At 37.6% G+C, this 14,636-nt stretch overlaps 1 protein-coding gene across 1 annotated transcript in view; it reads left to right on the top strand.

Moving 5' to 3' along the window:
* Nucleotides 1-475: 475 nt before the first annotated feature.
* The window catches only part of LOC127455618 (EMILIN-1-like), a 45,744-nt gene continuing 31,583 nt past the window's right edge, over nucleotides 476-14,636 (top strand). The window contains exon 1 of the mRNA XM_051723667.1: nucleotides 476-1,014. Within this exon, the coding sequence (XP_051579627.1) occupies nucleotides 863-1,014 (152 nt within the window). The 5' untranslated portion in view covers nucleotides 476-862. The remainder of the gene's footprint in view (nucleotides 1,015-14,636) is intronic.

A 14,636-nucleotide genomic window follows, 5' to 3' on the forward strand; every position in this document is an offset into this window, starting at 1 on the left:
ATTTTGTGGGAAAAGTGTTTAATTGTCATGAAAATGCCTAAAAAGAAGCCTTATTTATTCATTTATTTATTTTGATTGTGGGGTGAAATAGTCCTTGCAATATTCAGCCATGTAGATTTTATCATGTGTAATTGTATGAAATCTGAACTTTAACAAAGCTACGCTTTTTTACAAAAATAACTGCACAATGAAGTCAAACTCAGTGGGCTCTCAAAAAACAAAAGCTTCTTTGCTCACAAAGTGATCACAATAAGCATCAGATGTAGGACATCGGCCATATGGTTTCAATCATTGTTCCTCATGTCACTGAGATTTCATAATCAGTTTTGGTATTCTCACACGTGGTAATGTTGGCTTTTTAGGCATAGATGACCGTGATTCTGTCATGTGTGTACTGGAGGGAGGGTTTTAGGAGCTTTCTGAGGGGAGGGAGATGAGGAGAGAGAATGTTGGGGACGTTGGTGAGCGTCAGAGAGAGCGCACTGGGTCCCTCAATCCAGCTACATCTCCTTTCCCAGAAAACACTTCCAGGTTTCAGGAAGCCTTTGGATTGCTTTGTTTGGATGTACCGACAAATATTACAAACAATTCAAAAGAAGGATCGAGGGAGTGCAGGTTGTTTTATCAGCGCGAGAGGAGGTAAAGCGCAGTTACGCGTCAGTTTGAGAGATTTATCCGACAGTTCTGGAAACGGCGCTCGAGACGCGCGTAATGGATCGATAATACGAACTTCTGGGAGTGTAAAGAAGCTCCTGTAACTACTGTGAAACCGCTGCTTTGGTGGAATAAAGGCTCACCAAAGAGACTTAATCAGTATCAGATATATAGTGCTAGATATTTTTTGAGATCGACGCGCGCTGTGATGGATGGGGCAGTTCCCTTGGTATTGATGCTGGTTTCGCTTTTCTCAGGAGATGTTCGGAGCGTCTCGTATCCTCAGCGGTATAACCTTTACGCTGGCACTCAGACACAGACGCAGCCTTTAAACGGGGCGCGGGCAGCGAGCAGACACAGGTAAAACACATTTTAACTTTCATTTGATCAAATGAATTTAAGCCCTTTTACTGTTAATGAGATTTGAGAAAGAAATACGGGTTGAGAGACTTAAATGTAAAACTTACGACTGACGGATTGACTGATTGATTGATTGATTGATTGATTGGTTGATAAATGGATGGATGAATGGATTAGTAGATGGGTGGATTTATGGATGGATGGATGGATAGATAGATAGATTAATGGATGGATGGATCGATTATTAATAGATAGATTGATTAATGAATGGATAAATGGATGGATGGATGGATGGATGGATGATAGATAGATAGTAGATAGATTGATTGATTGATTAATGGATGGATAAATGGATGGATGGATTGATTAATGGATGAATGAATGGATGGATGGATTATTAGATGGATGGATGGATGATGGATAGACAAATGGATGGATGGATAGACAGCATAAAAAAACATATCATGGTGTTACCATGAATTTTGGACATGTACGATGGTAGTACCATAATATTCTTTAAAGAACCTTGGTGTACCTTGTAAATTTCATGGTACATAAATGTGGTAATCTTCCAGTACCATGGTAAACATTAAAGTACCATGATATTGCCATTTGATACCATCACTTCACCATGGAACCACCACATTATGTTTTTGTTAGATAGATATTAAGAAAGAAAAACAGAAAGAAAGAATATTTTACAAAATCCCATGAGGGAAGTTGTAAATGCTGTGCATTTTTCTGCAATGCATTTATTGAGAGAAATGTAACCTGGGGGAACTTTAAAAAGAAAATTTGCTTTAAATGTGTGGCACAAATGACTACATGAAAGACTTTGGAAGGAAAATTCCCCCTTTATTTTACAGTGAAACGACAGGAGGTATGTTGCTGCCCATCCGGTCAGTTAATTATCACTTACTGAATGCAAGGTTCTACTTACAGATAAGTGTTGTTGGACCCCTGTGATTTCCAAAGTCTTTCAGTGCATGGTTATGTTTGTCACCACCCTTGTAATAATTACACTAAAAGCCCCTACCTGCATCACTTTACCTGTCAATCAACAGCTTCTACAATGCACTTATACTTTGACACTGTTTCAATGAACATCAACGTTCCTGCTCGCCTGCAGCTGCACACACCCACTGTGACGTTGTTTTGACTGTGATTGTTGGGGTGTGACAGGGAGAGGTTGTCCCAGCCCTGACATGTGGAACGGGGCTTACCCCTTTGTCTGAACTGACGCAATGCTTTCTTATGGGTGGATGGACACACGCAAGCCAGATGCTGCTGGTCAGAGCTTTTGGGATCATGAGAACGCTGATGCTATAATGATTTACAGGCTCAGATCCATCTAAACAATGACTAAATAAAGATTAGTTGCGAAGATGATTCATGTTTTCACACAGGGATTGAAGAGGCAATTTAGAATTTTGCCCGAAAAGCTAGTTGGCACAAAGGCGACATCTCAGCAAGGTTTTGAGTCAGAAGTCCAATTATTGAAATGCAACTGCTTGGATTTTTGTGAATTGCAATTCTTGTAAACTCAAATTAAAATTACTTTATCACTTACTAACTTTAACACTTTTCACCCAGTTCATCACACAATGCTATATTGTTGCATCAAAACACTTTTACGATAGTGCATGACTTATAAGGCAATACACTTCAACATTTGCATTTCATAAACAACTACAGTTACCAGCTTGTTCAAGTTCAAACAAATTGCATAGTAGCTGAACTAATAGAACTTGCGATACAAAAGACAGAGTTACAGGGTGGAGAGCACCCGAGTCAACACACGGGTCGAAAGTGTCCAGCCTGATCTCATGAAAATTATGTGACCTTGGCAAAAAAAAGAAAATCAAAATGAAATGACGTGCTTATTACGTTTGCTGCAGATTCCCAGTGAAATGTCCAGTAAAGGGGCGCAAAAGCGAGTGAAATGGTGTCGTAATCAGACAAAGTTTAGGGGAATGTTAGATGGAGGTTTTAATGAGTAAAACATACCTCCCTAACTAAAAACTTTAACCTAAATCTAGCCAATAGTGTCCTAAAAGCAAATAAGAGGTAAACAAAACAGACATCCTTACCCTAAACCAACACCTAAACCTAACCGATAGTGTTTTAAAAGCAAATGTGACATAAAAAGCACATTTTCTGAAGCAACCATGTCATTTCGTGTCGCTTCTATGACACTTTCGACTCACATGACAGCTTACGTTCTTGACTAGTCTTGACTAGAGCATTAACTGTAAAACCTCATCAATTTAGGACAAAATGTAACTTGCTTCTAGCGCCACTCAGTGGACAATTCACCTTGAAACTGCCGCAACACTTGTAAGGGACAAATGTCGCCACAGCCACTTTTTTCATGAGGTCAGGCTCCACATTTGTATTGGGGCAATGTTACAAAAGGTCAATTGTATATTTTATCCTGGGCAATAATAAATGGAATATTCCATTTAGACATAAAGCCTATAGACTTTTTTGGCTAAACAGAATTAAAACAAAAAATTAATAATAAATCTACCCTGAGAGTATTTATTGTAGTAAAAAGTGTAACAACTAGCCCCAATTTTCCCTTATAGTAGAATGATTTCCCTTCCAATGGTCTGTCAAAGTTATGGGAAAGACCATTGGAGGTAGAGAGGGGGTAAACAGTGAGTGATGGTCATGATGTGAGAACCATAGGTGCCAGTGGTATGAAGTATGTAGTGAGGTATGCACCGCCTGCTTAAGAAATCTGAGTCTAGTTACTGGGGATTAGCAGCCTGTTTGAACTTTTAGTTGCAACAGATGTAAAAGGTATTCAGCATTTTGTGTGTTTGTTTTAGGGAGAGTGAGAGAGAGACTGAGTGAGAGTCTGAGAGAGAGAGATGAATCTAAGCAAGAAAGTGTGCTTTCTCCCTTTATGTGGAGAACTCATCTTCTCTCCTGTGGCTCAGCTTGTTGTTTTTCTTGTCTTCTAAATGAATGTATTGATAGATTTTGACTCATACTGCTTGCTTTAAATGTGCATTTCCAGGGAAAATCACAGCCCATAATCAAATGTATCAAGGAATGCCTCAGATTTAGCAGACATTTTATGCTGTAAGATCCAGAAAGGTGAACTTTGCAAGAACTGGATCTGCAGCTGCCAAAATATGCGAGCACCTAAATCACCTCTTTCCTTGAATTGTAAGCATTTGGAAAGGAGCACTGCCAGGTTTTTGCGTGTTGGAAAACACCTCCTAATATGACGTTTTTGCGGTGTGTTTGTCTACAAAATCCAGCACATACAGCATCTTTGAAAATAGAGCAAAATATGTGGCATTAGTGACTGCCATTTGAAAATGATTTGAAAGGATATGCTGGTCCATATTCAGAAAATATAGTACTGATATGCTCCAGTATAAGTTAGTACCTCACATTTGATTGAAACTATAGATTGGGTCACCTTTTCATCAGAGCTGGAGTCTTGAACTTGTGGTCTTGATCTTGAGATCTCTCGAGACCACATAAACATGCCCTTGATCTGGGTCTCATTACTCAGTGGTCTTTAATGGTCTGGTATTGGACTGGATTTAAAGGGTGTGGTCTTGACTCTAACTCTGCTCTTCAGGTGAACTATTATTGTTACTTTTAAATCTATCAATCTATTTCATCGTCCTGTTACCGAATGTGTCGGCCCTCCTTGGTAATACATTTTCTGAGCTCCTCCTGGACACTTCGCTAAATGATATCATGATTATAACACATGACGAGTTGTGTTAGTGTTGCCTAACATCTGGTGCATTCATACTATGGGGTTATTTGGCCAAAACTATAAAATCACAAAATATGTCCCCTAAAATACATGCGACACAGCTAAAATAGAGTTTTAATCTAGAAATAATTCACACAAAACCAGAAATAGGCCTAGTTCAACATGTGACATATGTGTGGTGATATGCTATTAGCTTATGATTGGTTTACGGTACACTAATTTCATATTTAACAAGCACCGTTTCACAGATTTTGATGTTTTGAAATGGATCTCTCTCAAATCCAACAAAATCCAGCCTGGTTAAATCAGACATGAACTTTGCCCTGCATCTGTGTGGGAAAGGCAAAAGTTAATCAGCTTTGAATATAATCTCATTCTCAACTTAAGTTTTGCATGGTTACGTATAAGTAGCCTATAAATGAATTTTCTTTCATCATATCACATATTTCACAAAAGTCGGTGCTCATTCCTGCTCATGTGTTGCTAGTGTCTTAAGTTTTCCTGAAAGAAAAGTACATTGTAATAATACTGACTTGCACAGCTGAGTGAGTAATGGCATAATGTTGATTACCCCCCAAAAATAATTTTCTTTGAAAAATAAAAATCTGGGTTACAGTGAGGCACTTACAATGGAAGTGAACACAAAAAAAAAAAAAAATAGCTCTTTGACCGAACTTGATTCAATCATGTACAGTGGTTCCACTCGTTTGAAATGAGTTTTCTTGACTTAAAATTACTATGTAATCTAAACACAAACACTTTGTGTAGAAAGAACCTAGTTTAATTGGGTAAGCCTGCCATTTAAGTGTAACTCAAATAAATCTCTTTTATTTATTTATAGTGAACTAGTGCTAGTGACAGTGAAATGTTAGCGTGCTAAATACATGCTGGTTGGAAGAGTGTAGTTTAGTAACTATACTATGGTTAGCACAGTATTTGCTAAACCCTTGCCCAGTTTCATCAATGCTACATTAACACCACAGAAAGTATTCATGTAGTCCAAACTCAAATAGATTAAGTAAACTTTCATTTTACTATTTTAAATGGATAGAACACAATGATATACACAAGTTTTAACAGAAAAACTAATGCAACTGCTTTTATATAATCATAAACTTAACATTTATGCCTTTTAACCCCCAAGAAATGGGCCCATTCACTTTCATTGGAAGTAAGACACTGTAACCTTGATTTGTGTTTTTTTTTTTTTTTTTTTTTTTTTTTTTGTATTTATTTTTTTAAGAAAAGGGGAGACTAGTCGAAATACATTTTTGTGGTAATCAACTTTGTCACAAATGCTGTTGATTGAGCTTAATTTAAACCTGGAAATTTTCTTCTGCAAACCTTTTTATCTGGATGAATAATGATCCTATTTTATATCTGATAATTCTGTCTAGACAGTCAAGGCACATGAAAGGTCAGGTGCGATGCAAATATTCTTAAGCCGCTCTTGAAGGGACAATCCTGCCCCAGTGAACCCATTGAACCAAGTTATTAGATCCCATGACATTTTTCAGACGTATGTAAGGTTACAGTAGAATACAATCAATAACACCTGAGGATATACCTTGGTTAAAGAGATAATTGTGAGTTTATTATTGATTAAAAGACATCTTGTTTTAATCTACATTTTATGTGTACAATTTTGAATGAATGTCTGTTTGTTTGTATTAACATTGCAAGGTTTTAGGGACGTAGACATAGACCTCGACGTGGTTTAGGTTGTGCTTTGGTCTCACTGTATTTAAGAAGTAAACTCTGCTGATTTGCACATGCAGTCCTAAAATTGGAGCCCTTTACTGCCAAACCAGAAGTCAAAAGTCCAAGCCTGAATGTTGTGTCCTCTGCTGTCCAGGAAGTCATGCTAGACAAGCTTTGGTTCATGCCCTGAAGACTGGATGCCCACATTCACATGTGCTATCTTTCATATATTTCCTAAAATGTTTAATGCTGACAGAAAACTGAACTGTGCTGGCATGTAGGTTTCTTGAGGCAACTATTAATCTGGAGTGTGTCAAAATAATAAAAAATGTTATCACTTTGGATTGGTTCCATTGTAAATGACTTATTAATAGAATAGTTTACCTCGACTGATGTTAAGGTCTAGTGAAAGGTAATTTTGGCCTTCGGCATAAAGTCTGGCCCACATAATAGCTTATTCTGGTAAGGACTACCCACTAAGACAGGGAAAAACTTTGTGACCAATATATAATGCGACCAACAACCATTTGTGATGTTTTCACCAACTTTGTGTGCAATACGCATCAGGCAGTCTGTGGGGATGCTGTCTGAGTTTAAGACTGTGGTCTGTCAGATAAAGGTTTGCAGTTATCAGTTTGTCTCCCAAGCAGGACACCTCTGCAAAGGGACAGTGTTCAAAGCTCCATTAGTATCACTATGCCCACAGCGACGGTAAGATACTGGCAGAAGTAAAGAGCCCTCTTAACTGGATAATGGAAAATTTGTGTTCCTTTGATCTATTCTTTGCAATACACCAAAGACTGATGGGGGCTGTAAATGAAAGACTTCTTTCATTAGTCTTTTTTATGAGTTTAATTTTGCATATGGGCTTGTTTTGCCTTTGCCACCCATTTGCGTTTCAGAAGCATTTTTCTTGTTCCCTTTAAAACTGCCTTTAAAGAGCTATGGAAATTTGTTTGTGGTGCTTTCAAGTCTTGTATTTAGGGTTAGGAATTTTAACACTCCTTACCCTGAAGTATTAAACTTTACAGTGTAACTCGTCGTTCCACAGCAGGGGCGGATCTACCGGGGTGGCAAAAGGCGGCAAATGTCACCCTAAGAAAAGGCATTGCCACCCCATCTTCCACCCCAGTATAAGTATACAAATGTATAAAATATAAATGTAAAATGTTTATATTGGGTAAGGGTTTATTTATGTGGAACTGCCTCAACTCTCACCGGACGCACAAATGACTACACAGACTGATCGTGTGATTGATAACAGCGACAGCCAATCACGTAAAAGTATATCAGTGGTCAATTGCGTGATGGGTTAAAGAAGTGGCCAATGGCATGATGGGTAACAGCAGCAGCCAATCACATACTTGCTGCTGCAGCGCATGTGAAATGTTTGGGTACTCGCGAGTTTAGGTTTTTGAGCTTATTTCCTCAACCTCAACAGCAATATGACAATGTGGACAAATACATGGAGAAAAAAGAGGTAAGAGGTTAATTTCTCAGTTTTTTTTTTTTTCCAAGTCTTTACTGAATGATTATTCTATATATTGCCTATATATGTCCTTAGCACTTTCTGAAATAGCTTTTGTCAGGTGTGTGTATAATCCAGATGAAACATCTCCAGTTCTTGAGTTGGAGTTTCAATTTCATCTGATCTGTGTATGTTTTGATTGGCGATCCAGCACTGGAATGCGTTATTTAAAATTTTATGATATATGTTCGTTGTGGCTGTTAGCAGTGTTGTTTAGTGTCAGCAGTTTTTTCTGCAGCTCACACTCTTTTCCGGGGAATAGAAAATCAAAATATATCCCCCATTGTGATGGCCTTCTCGGCTGTATTGTTTGTGTGTACTGAGTGTTCCATGGCTGGGTTGTGCAGTGGGAGACGGGTGTTTGTGAGCTGTGCCATCTTGGTCACCAATGCTCTCGTGAAGATTCCCGCTGCTGGAGCGGAGAGTTTGTGGTTGTCGCTGTCTGAACTTCAGAGTTAGCTGTTTTTTCAAAAACAGAACAGTCAGTAAATGTGTCTGTGTTTCCTCTACTCTCATCTCTCCGCATCTTTTATTGCTTTTTATTTTTAAAGTGTAACACACATCCATTGATATACAGATTAAATCTTGGTTTATTACAATAAAAGTTATATCTGGGTGAATTAGAAACATGAACCTCTGAAAACTAGACGCAAAAATTAATCACTAGACCAATCAGTCATGTTCTTTTTTTTAATTATTTCTCCCCTTTTCTCCCCAATTTGGAATGCCCAATTCCCAATGCGCTCTAAGTCCTCGTAGTGACTCGCCTCAATCCGGGTGGCAGAGGACGAATCTCAGTTGCCTCCGCGTCTGAGACTGTTAATCTGCGCATCTCATCACGTGGCTTGTTGAGCACGTTACCGCGGAGGCATAGCGCGTGTGGAGGCTTCACACTATTCTCCGCAGAATCCATGCACATCTCACCACGCGCCCCACCGAGAGCGAGAACCACATTATAGCGACCACGAGGAGGTTACCCCATGTGACTCTACCCTACCTAGCAACCAGGCCAATTTGGTTGCTTAGGATACCTGGCTGGAGTCACATCAGTCATGTTCTGGATTAAATTGCTGATCTATATGTTCATCTACTGACTAACATAATCCCAAGACTGATAGTGGCAGATGTAGAGATGAAATTACCATATTATGTGAAATATCTATTTAAGTGCTTGAATTAAGAATGACTGTTTATCAAAATAGGTGATTTAAAAGAATCTTTTATTGTGCATAAAATAATTAATATTCATGAATTTTGCTGCACTGCCACCCAAAGTACAGATTTCATTTAGAACTAACTTTGTGTTAATGTTCCCTTTCAAATGGCTTATTCCAGCTGTTACAAAGTTGATAGGCCTACAGGATTTTATTAGCAGAATAACATTGGGTATGCATGCACACTCCATCCATGGGTACATTTAACATAAAACAGTTTGGCCTGCATAATGTGGTTTATTCCAGATTGCCAGTTTTATGTCAAGCTAAGGAACATATAAAATTTGTTGATGTGTTTAATAGACAATGTCTTGGTAGTCTGGAGATTTTTTTTTTTTTTTTGCCAAATCATTAGCAAAATGGTTACTATGTGTGGTTCCTGTGGAAATGCAGTTGTATTGCAAATTTATGGATATTTATAATTTGATAGTGACTCAAATTAATTAACTAGTACTTGTAGCAATGAAGCTTGGTACCTTGATTCATAAGAACTACGCATGGGTGCTTGCTTTGGTGTTACCACCCCTCATAGTCTGCATGCCACCCCTTTGCCACCCCATGAAAAAATTTCTAGATCCGCCCCTGTTTCACACTGCTTGTGTTATGGACATGAATCATACAGGACCTCAAATCACAGAGCTTATTGAGAAGATTTGCGCTATTATTTTCCTAAGCAATAAGGCTTACGATTTTCGCTGGTGTGTTGCGACTCACGACCCAAAAATGAGACACAGATCTGCTCTAAAACGGCCCTGGACAGTGTAAAAACGAAGCTAAATGCATATAATAAAATGTAACTGACTATAATCATGCACAGTCAAGATAGCAAAATAAATAGGCATATACATTTTTTTAAGGGAGGAGAAAAGACTTCTCAATAGTGCCCCTTAAATGACAGGGAGGGAATATATTTTCAGAAATAGTTTTACGTTCCCTCGTGAGTTTGCGTTCCCTTGCAATTGTTTGCGTTCCCTCACAAAACATTTTGCAATCCCTTGTAATATTTTTGCGTTCCTCTGCAATATTTTTTGTGTTCCTTCACAATAAGTTTTGCCTTCCCTCACAAAACATTTTGCATTCTCTTGCAATAGTTTTGCGATCCTACACAAGATGCTTTGTGTTCCCTCGCAATAACTTTTGCATTCCATAGTAATAATTTGCGTTACCTCACAAAATGTTTTGCATTCCCTTGCAATAGTTTTGCATTCCTTCACAATAAGTTTTGCGTTACCTCACAAAACATTTTGCGTTCCCTCACAATAGTTTGCGTTCCCTCACAAAACATTTAGCATTCCCTCGTAATAGTTTTGTGTTCCTTCACAATATGTTTTGCGTTCCCTCGCAATAGTTTGCATTCCCTCACAAAACATTTTGCATTCCTTTGCAATAGTTTTGCATTCCTCCACAATAAGTTTTGCGTTACCTCACAATAGTTTGCGTTCTCTCACAAAACGTTTTGCATTCCCTTGCAATAGTTTTGCATTCCTTCTTTATGTGTTTTGCGTTCCCTCGCAATAAGTTTTGCATTCCCTTGCAATAGTTTTGCGCTCCTACGCAATATGTTTTGCGTTCCTTCACAGTAAGTTTTGCGTTCCCTCACAATAGTTTGCGTTCCCTCACAAAACATTTTGCAATCACTTCCAATAGTTTTATGTTCCTACGCAATATGCTTTGCATTCCTTCACAATACGTTTTGCATTCCCTCGCAGTAGTTTTGCGTTCCTTCTAGAGCTATCAGAATTAACGCATGCGATTAATTTAAAACATTTAATGAGTTAATTTTTCTTAATTGTGATTAACGCATTTATTGCACAGCGCCAGAGCCCTTCTACCAAGGAAAGCCTACAAGCTTAGCATACGCGGCAGTCCCATAGACATTCTATGGGCAGAACTGTCTTAACACGCTAAAATGGACCGTTACGCTCTCTCCTATGATAGAGCCGCCGAGGTTGTTATCTCAGTAAATAAAAGAATCTCTGACAGCGCTTCCCTGTCAGTGATAAAATGACGGAGAAAGGAGTTCTTAGCACTATATAATATACAAAACAAGCCAAGATGGGACTTGTGACAGAAATCAAGTATTTTTCAGCCTATGTAGTGTGCATGGTGAGTTCAAAGAAGCACTCAATGCTGGCATTGACGCCCTGACGTGAATCATGAACGCAGCTTCACTATTGCTGTAACAAAGCGGATAGCCACAGTTTACCGGCAAATTAATATTGTGGAGGATGAGAGTTTAAGAGATTTAAGACCATTGCAATGAATATGCAACCTATGGGGAGACTAGTTCTTTCAATTAATCAAACTCCCACTTAGACTTTGGGAAACCTTTGATGTTACTTGAATTGATGATATTTTAGTGCATTTCTATATTTATATTGTGGAAGGCTTTGTTTGGAAAATGTTAATAAAGCATTATATTGCTACATATTGTTTTGTTTTCTTCCTAAGATGGAAATAAATACATTTTGATAAGAAAAGATACATATATAGTGTCAAATTTCAGCACTTTCAATATGTGATTAATCGTGATTAACTACAAAAAATTATGTGATTAATCACAATTAAAAATTGTAATCAACTGACGGCACCAGTTCCTTCACAATAAGTTTTGTGTTCCCTCGCAATTATTTTGGTGTTACTGTAGTAACACCATTGTTAATTCGTAGTAATTGTACCATAATTTTTCCTACAAAAAACATACCCTTACAAAAATTAACCATGGTTTCACTATAGTAAAACTGCAGTTACCATGACTGTAGTTACCATAGGAACCATAAAAAAAAACATGGTACATGTACCACAAGTTAACCATGGTGTTACTATAGTAAACTATATAGTACCAATTTTTTGCAGAATTAGTTTAATTTGAGTTTTTCTGTATTATTACTATGGTTTTACTACAAATATTATGGTTAAAATATTGTTACTGCAGTAAAACCATGGTAACTTTTGTGGTTACTATGGTTTTACTACAAATACCATAGTTTAACTACTCTGTGGTTACTGGAACAAAATTGTGGTTATTTTTAGGAAGGGAATGAAAAAATATTGCGAGGGAACGCAAAACTAGTTCAGAAAATAAATTTTCTCCCTGTCCTTTGTTGTGGCTATTAAAGGCAGTGCGTCCAATCAACATGGACAGGTTACGTTACATGCACTCCATGAAAACCATGCACAAAACAACACATGGTAAAAATAAACAATTTTCAGAACTGTGTTGGGTCAACATTTGATGTCCAAAGTAAAATCTAAGTCCTGAAGCAAAACCATTTGAGAACCACTGCTCTTTAGCTCTCATTCATCCATTCTTCGTCCATGGTCCTTGCTAAAGATGAGGCCACTGTTTGTCCCTTTTTAAACTGTCAGGTCTTATTTGATGGTGAGTCATCCTTAGTACACCGTAGCTGTTGCATTTTGCCCTTTGTCCTGGTGTCTCGAGAGGGTTTAAGTAAAGTGAAAGGAAAGTTCCTGGCCCTTGACTTGGGCTTTTTGAAGATGTGGCAATGCTTGAGAAGCCAAGAGCTGCCTGTGGCAGTGCCTGTCAGTTTTGGCCTGATCCAGACCACCCCACACCCTCACACGCAGGCAGGAAGCCCACGCTCATGCATTGGCCCCTTCACACCGAGAGGAACTTCCTGTAGTAGATAGCTCATTCTGGAAGCACCTCTAATATGCAAAGTGCTTCTTGTGAACAAGTTTGTGTTTGACATGGGAAGTAGTTAACGTTGAGAAATAGTCGATATTCAGACAAGCCAAAATGTCTGTCATGAATGATTGCTTCTGGAAGACAAGCTTGAATTGGATTGTAGAAAACATATTAGCTTTGCTTTGTTTGCTCTCTGTCTTATAGCAGTGACTACATTTAGATTATCTTTATTTTCAAAAGAATGTTTAATAGAGGGTCATATACATGGAATAAATATTCCAACTTTTCTTTGTTACGCTGCCACAGTCGTGATTGAGCAGTAGCTGTACATAGACTGGCATGTCTAAACATTATTTTAAGGCTCACTTTAGCTGGAATTGTTAAACAAGCAATTATAGACACACAGTTCTTTATAAATTGGAAAGGACAGCAACATTTACCAGCTAAAATAGATTTGTACATTTTCTGAAGAAAGTGTGTACAACAGCTTCTCAACAGTCCCATTACCATCATGTTGGAGTAAAATGAGTAAAAGGGATAGTCAACCCATTTATGAAAATTGTGTCATTATTTACTCGTCCCCATGTCATTCCAAACATGTATGACTTTCTTTTTTCTGATAACAATATAATGGCAGTTATAGTGACTCACTTTAGCTTCAAGATGTGTTATAATAGTAGTCCATACGACTCATGCATCATATTCCAAGTCTTCTGAAGGCATACAATAGGTGTTGGTGAGATACAAAACAAAATTGAAGTCATGCATTCACGTGAAAACATAGCTGTTTTTGCTTTCATTTATGAACGTGCAAAAGAGAGCAATGGCAGAAGTCAAGATTTTTAAAGTTAAATAACTTAAATTTTGGCTTGTTTCTCATCAAAACCTATTGCATGCCTTCAGAAGATTTGGAAAATGATGCACGAGTTGCATGGACTAGTTTTATGACATTTGGGACTTTTTGTATGCTTTTTATGTTTTTTAAGTCTGCCATTGAATTGAAAACAGCAAATGGGACATCCTTTAAAGTTCCTATTTTTTTGTTCCCCAGAAGAAAGAAAGTTATACAGTTTGGAATGATATGAGGGGGAGTAAATTATGACAGAATTTTCATTTTTGGTGAACTATTGCTTTAACAGATTTGATTTGATGACTCAGATTTCAAAGTGTGTGTCATCCTTAAATAAACTGCATGGAAAAGATAATGTGAAATTGGATGTTAAATCTATTCATATCCTCAGTGGAATTCATTTACAATGTGAGCAACTGACTGTAAAATAAATTATGGCAACAAAAAGTAAGAAAACAAACAATGAGAGTTAATACTACTTCAGCGTTATTAACCTTGGTTACAATACTTCATAATGGAAGTTCAATAGTAAAGTAATTACTGCACCAGTACAGTACCAGGGTCATTGACAAATAAGGTTGTCCGAGGTGATAAAAATAAGAAATCTTTAAAAAATCTAGTTTAAAACCCATTTCCAGTTCATAGAAATGTAATCATTGTGTCCATGTTGTTTTCACAATTTCTTTCAGAAAATATAAACACATTTATTGCATTTTCCTCAAAAAAAGACTTTAAAATGTCATGTGGTGTAACCATAAAATAAAAGGAAGTGCATCAATGCAGAAGAAAACTAAAGGAAATTGAACAATTCCATGCAGAACGACTTGTTTTATTAGATAACTGGGTAACCCGATCTAAATCGAGGCATACTAAGTAATGTTGGTTCTCAAGGCATGGTCTGTAGACTCCATAAAGTTCATTTTTCTGTTACAGAT

This window comes from Myxocyprinus asiaticus, chromosome 17, assembly GCF_019703515.2.
Source record: "Myxocyprinus asiaticus isolate MX2 ecotype Aquarium Trade chromosome 17, UBuf_Myxa_2, whole genome shotgun sequence".
NCBI lineage: Eukaryota > Metazoa > Chordata > Actinopteri > Cypriniformes > Catostomidae > Myxocyprinus > Myxocyprinus asiaticus.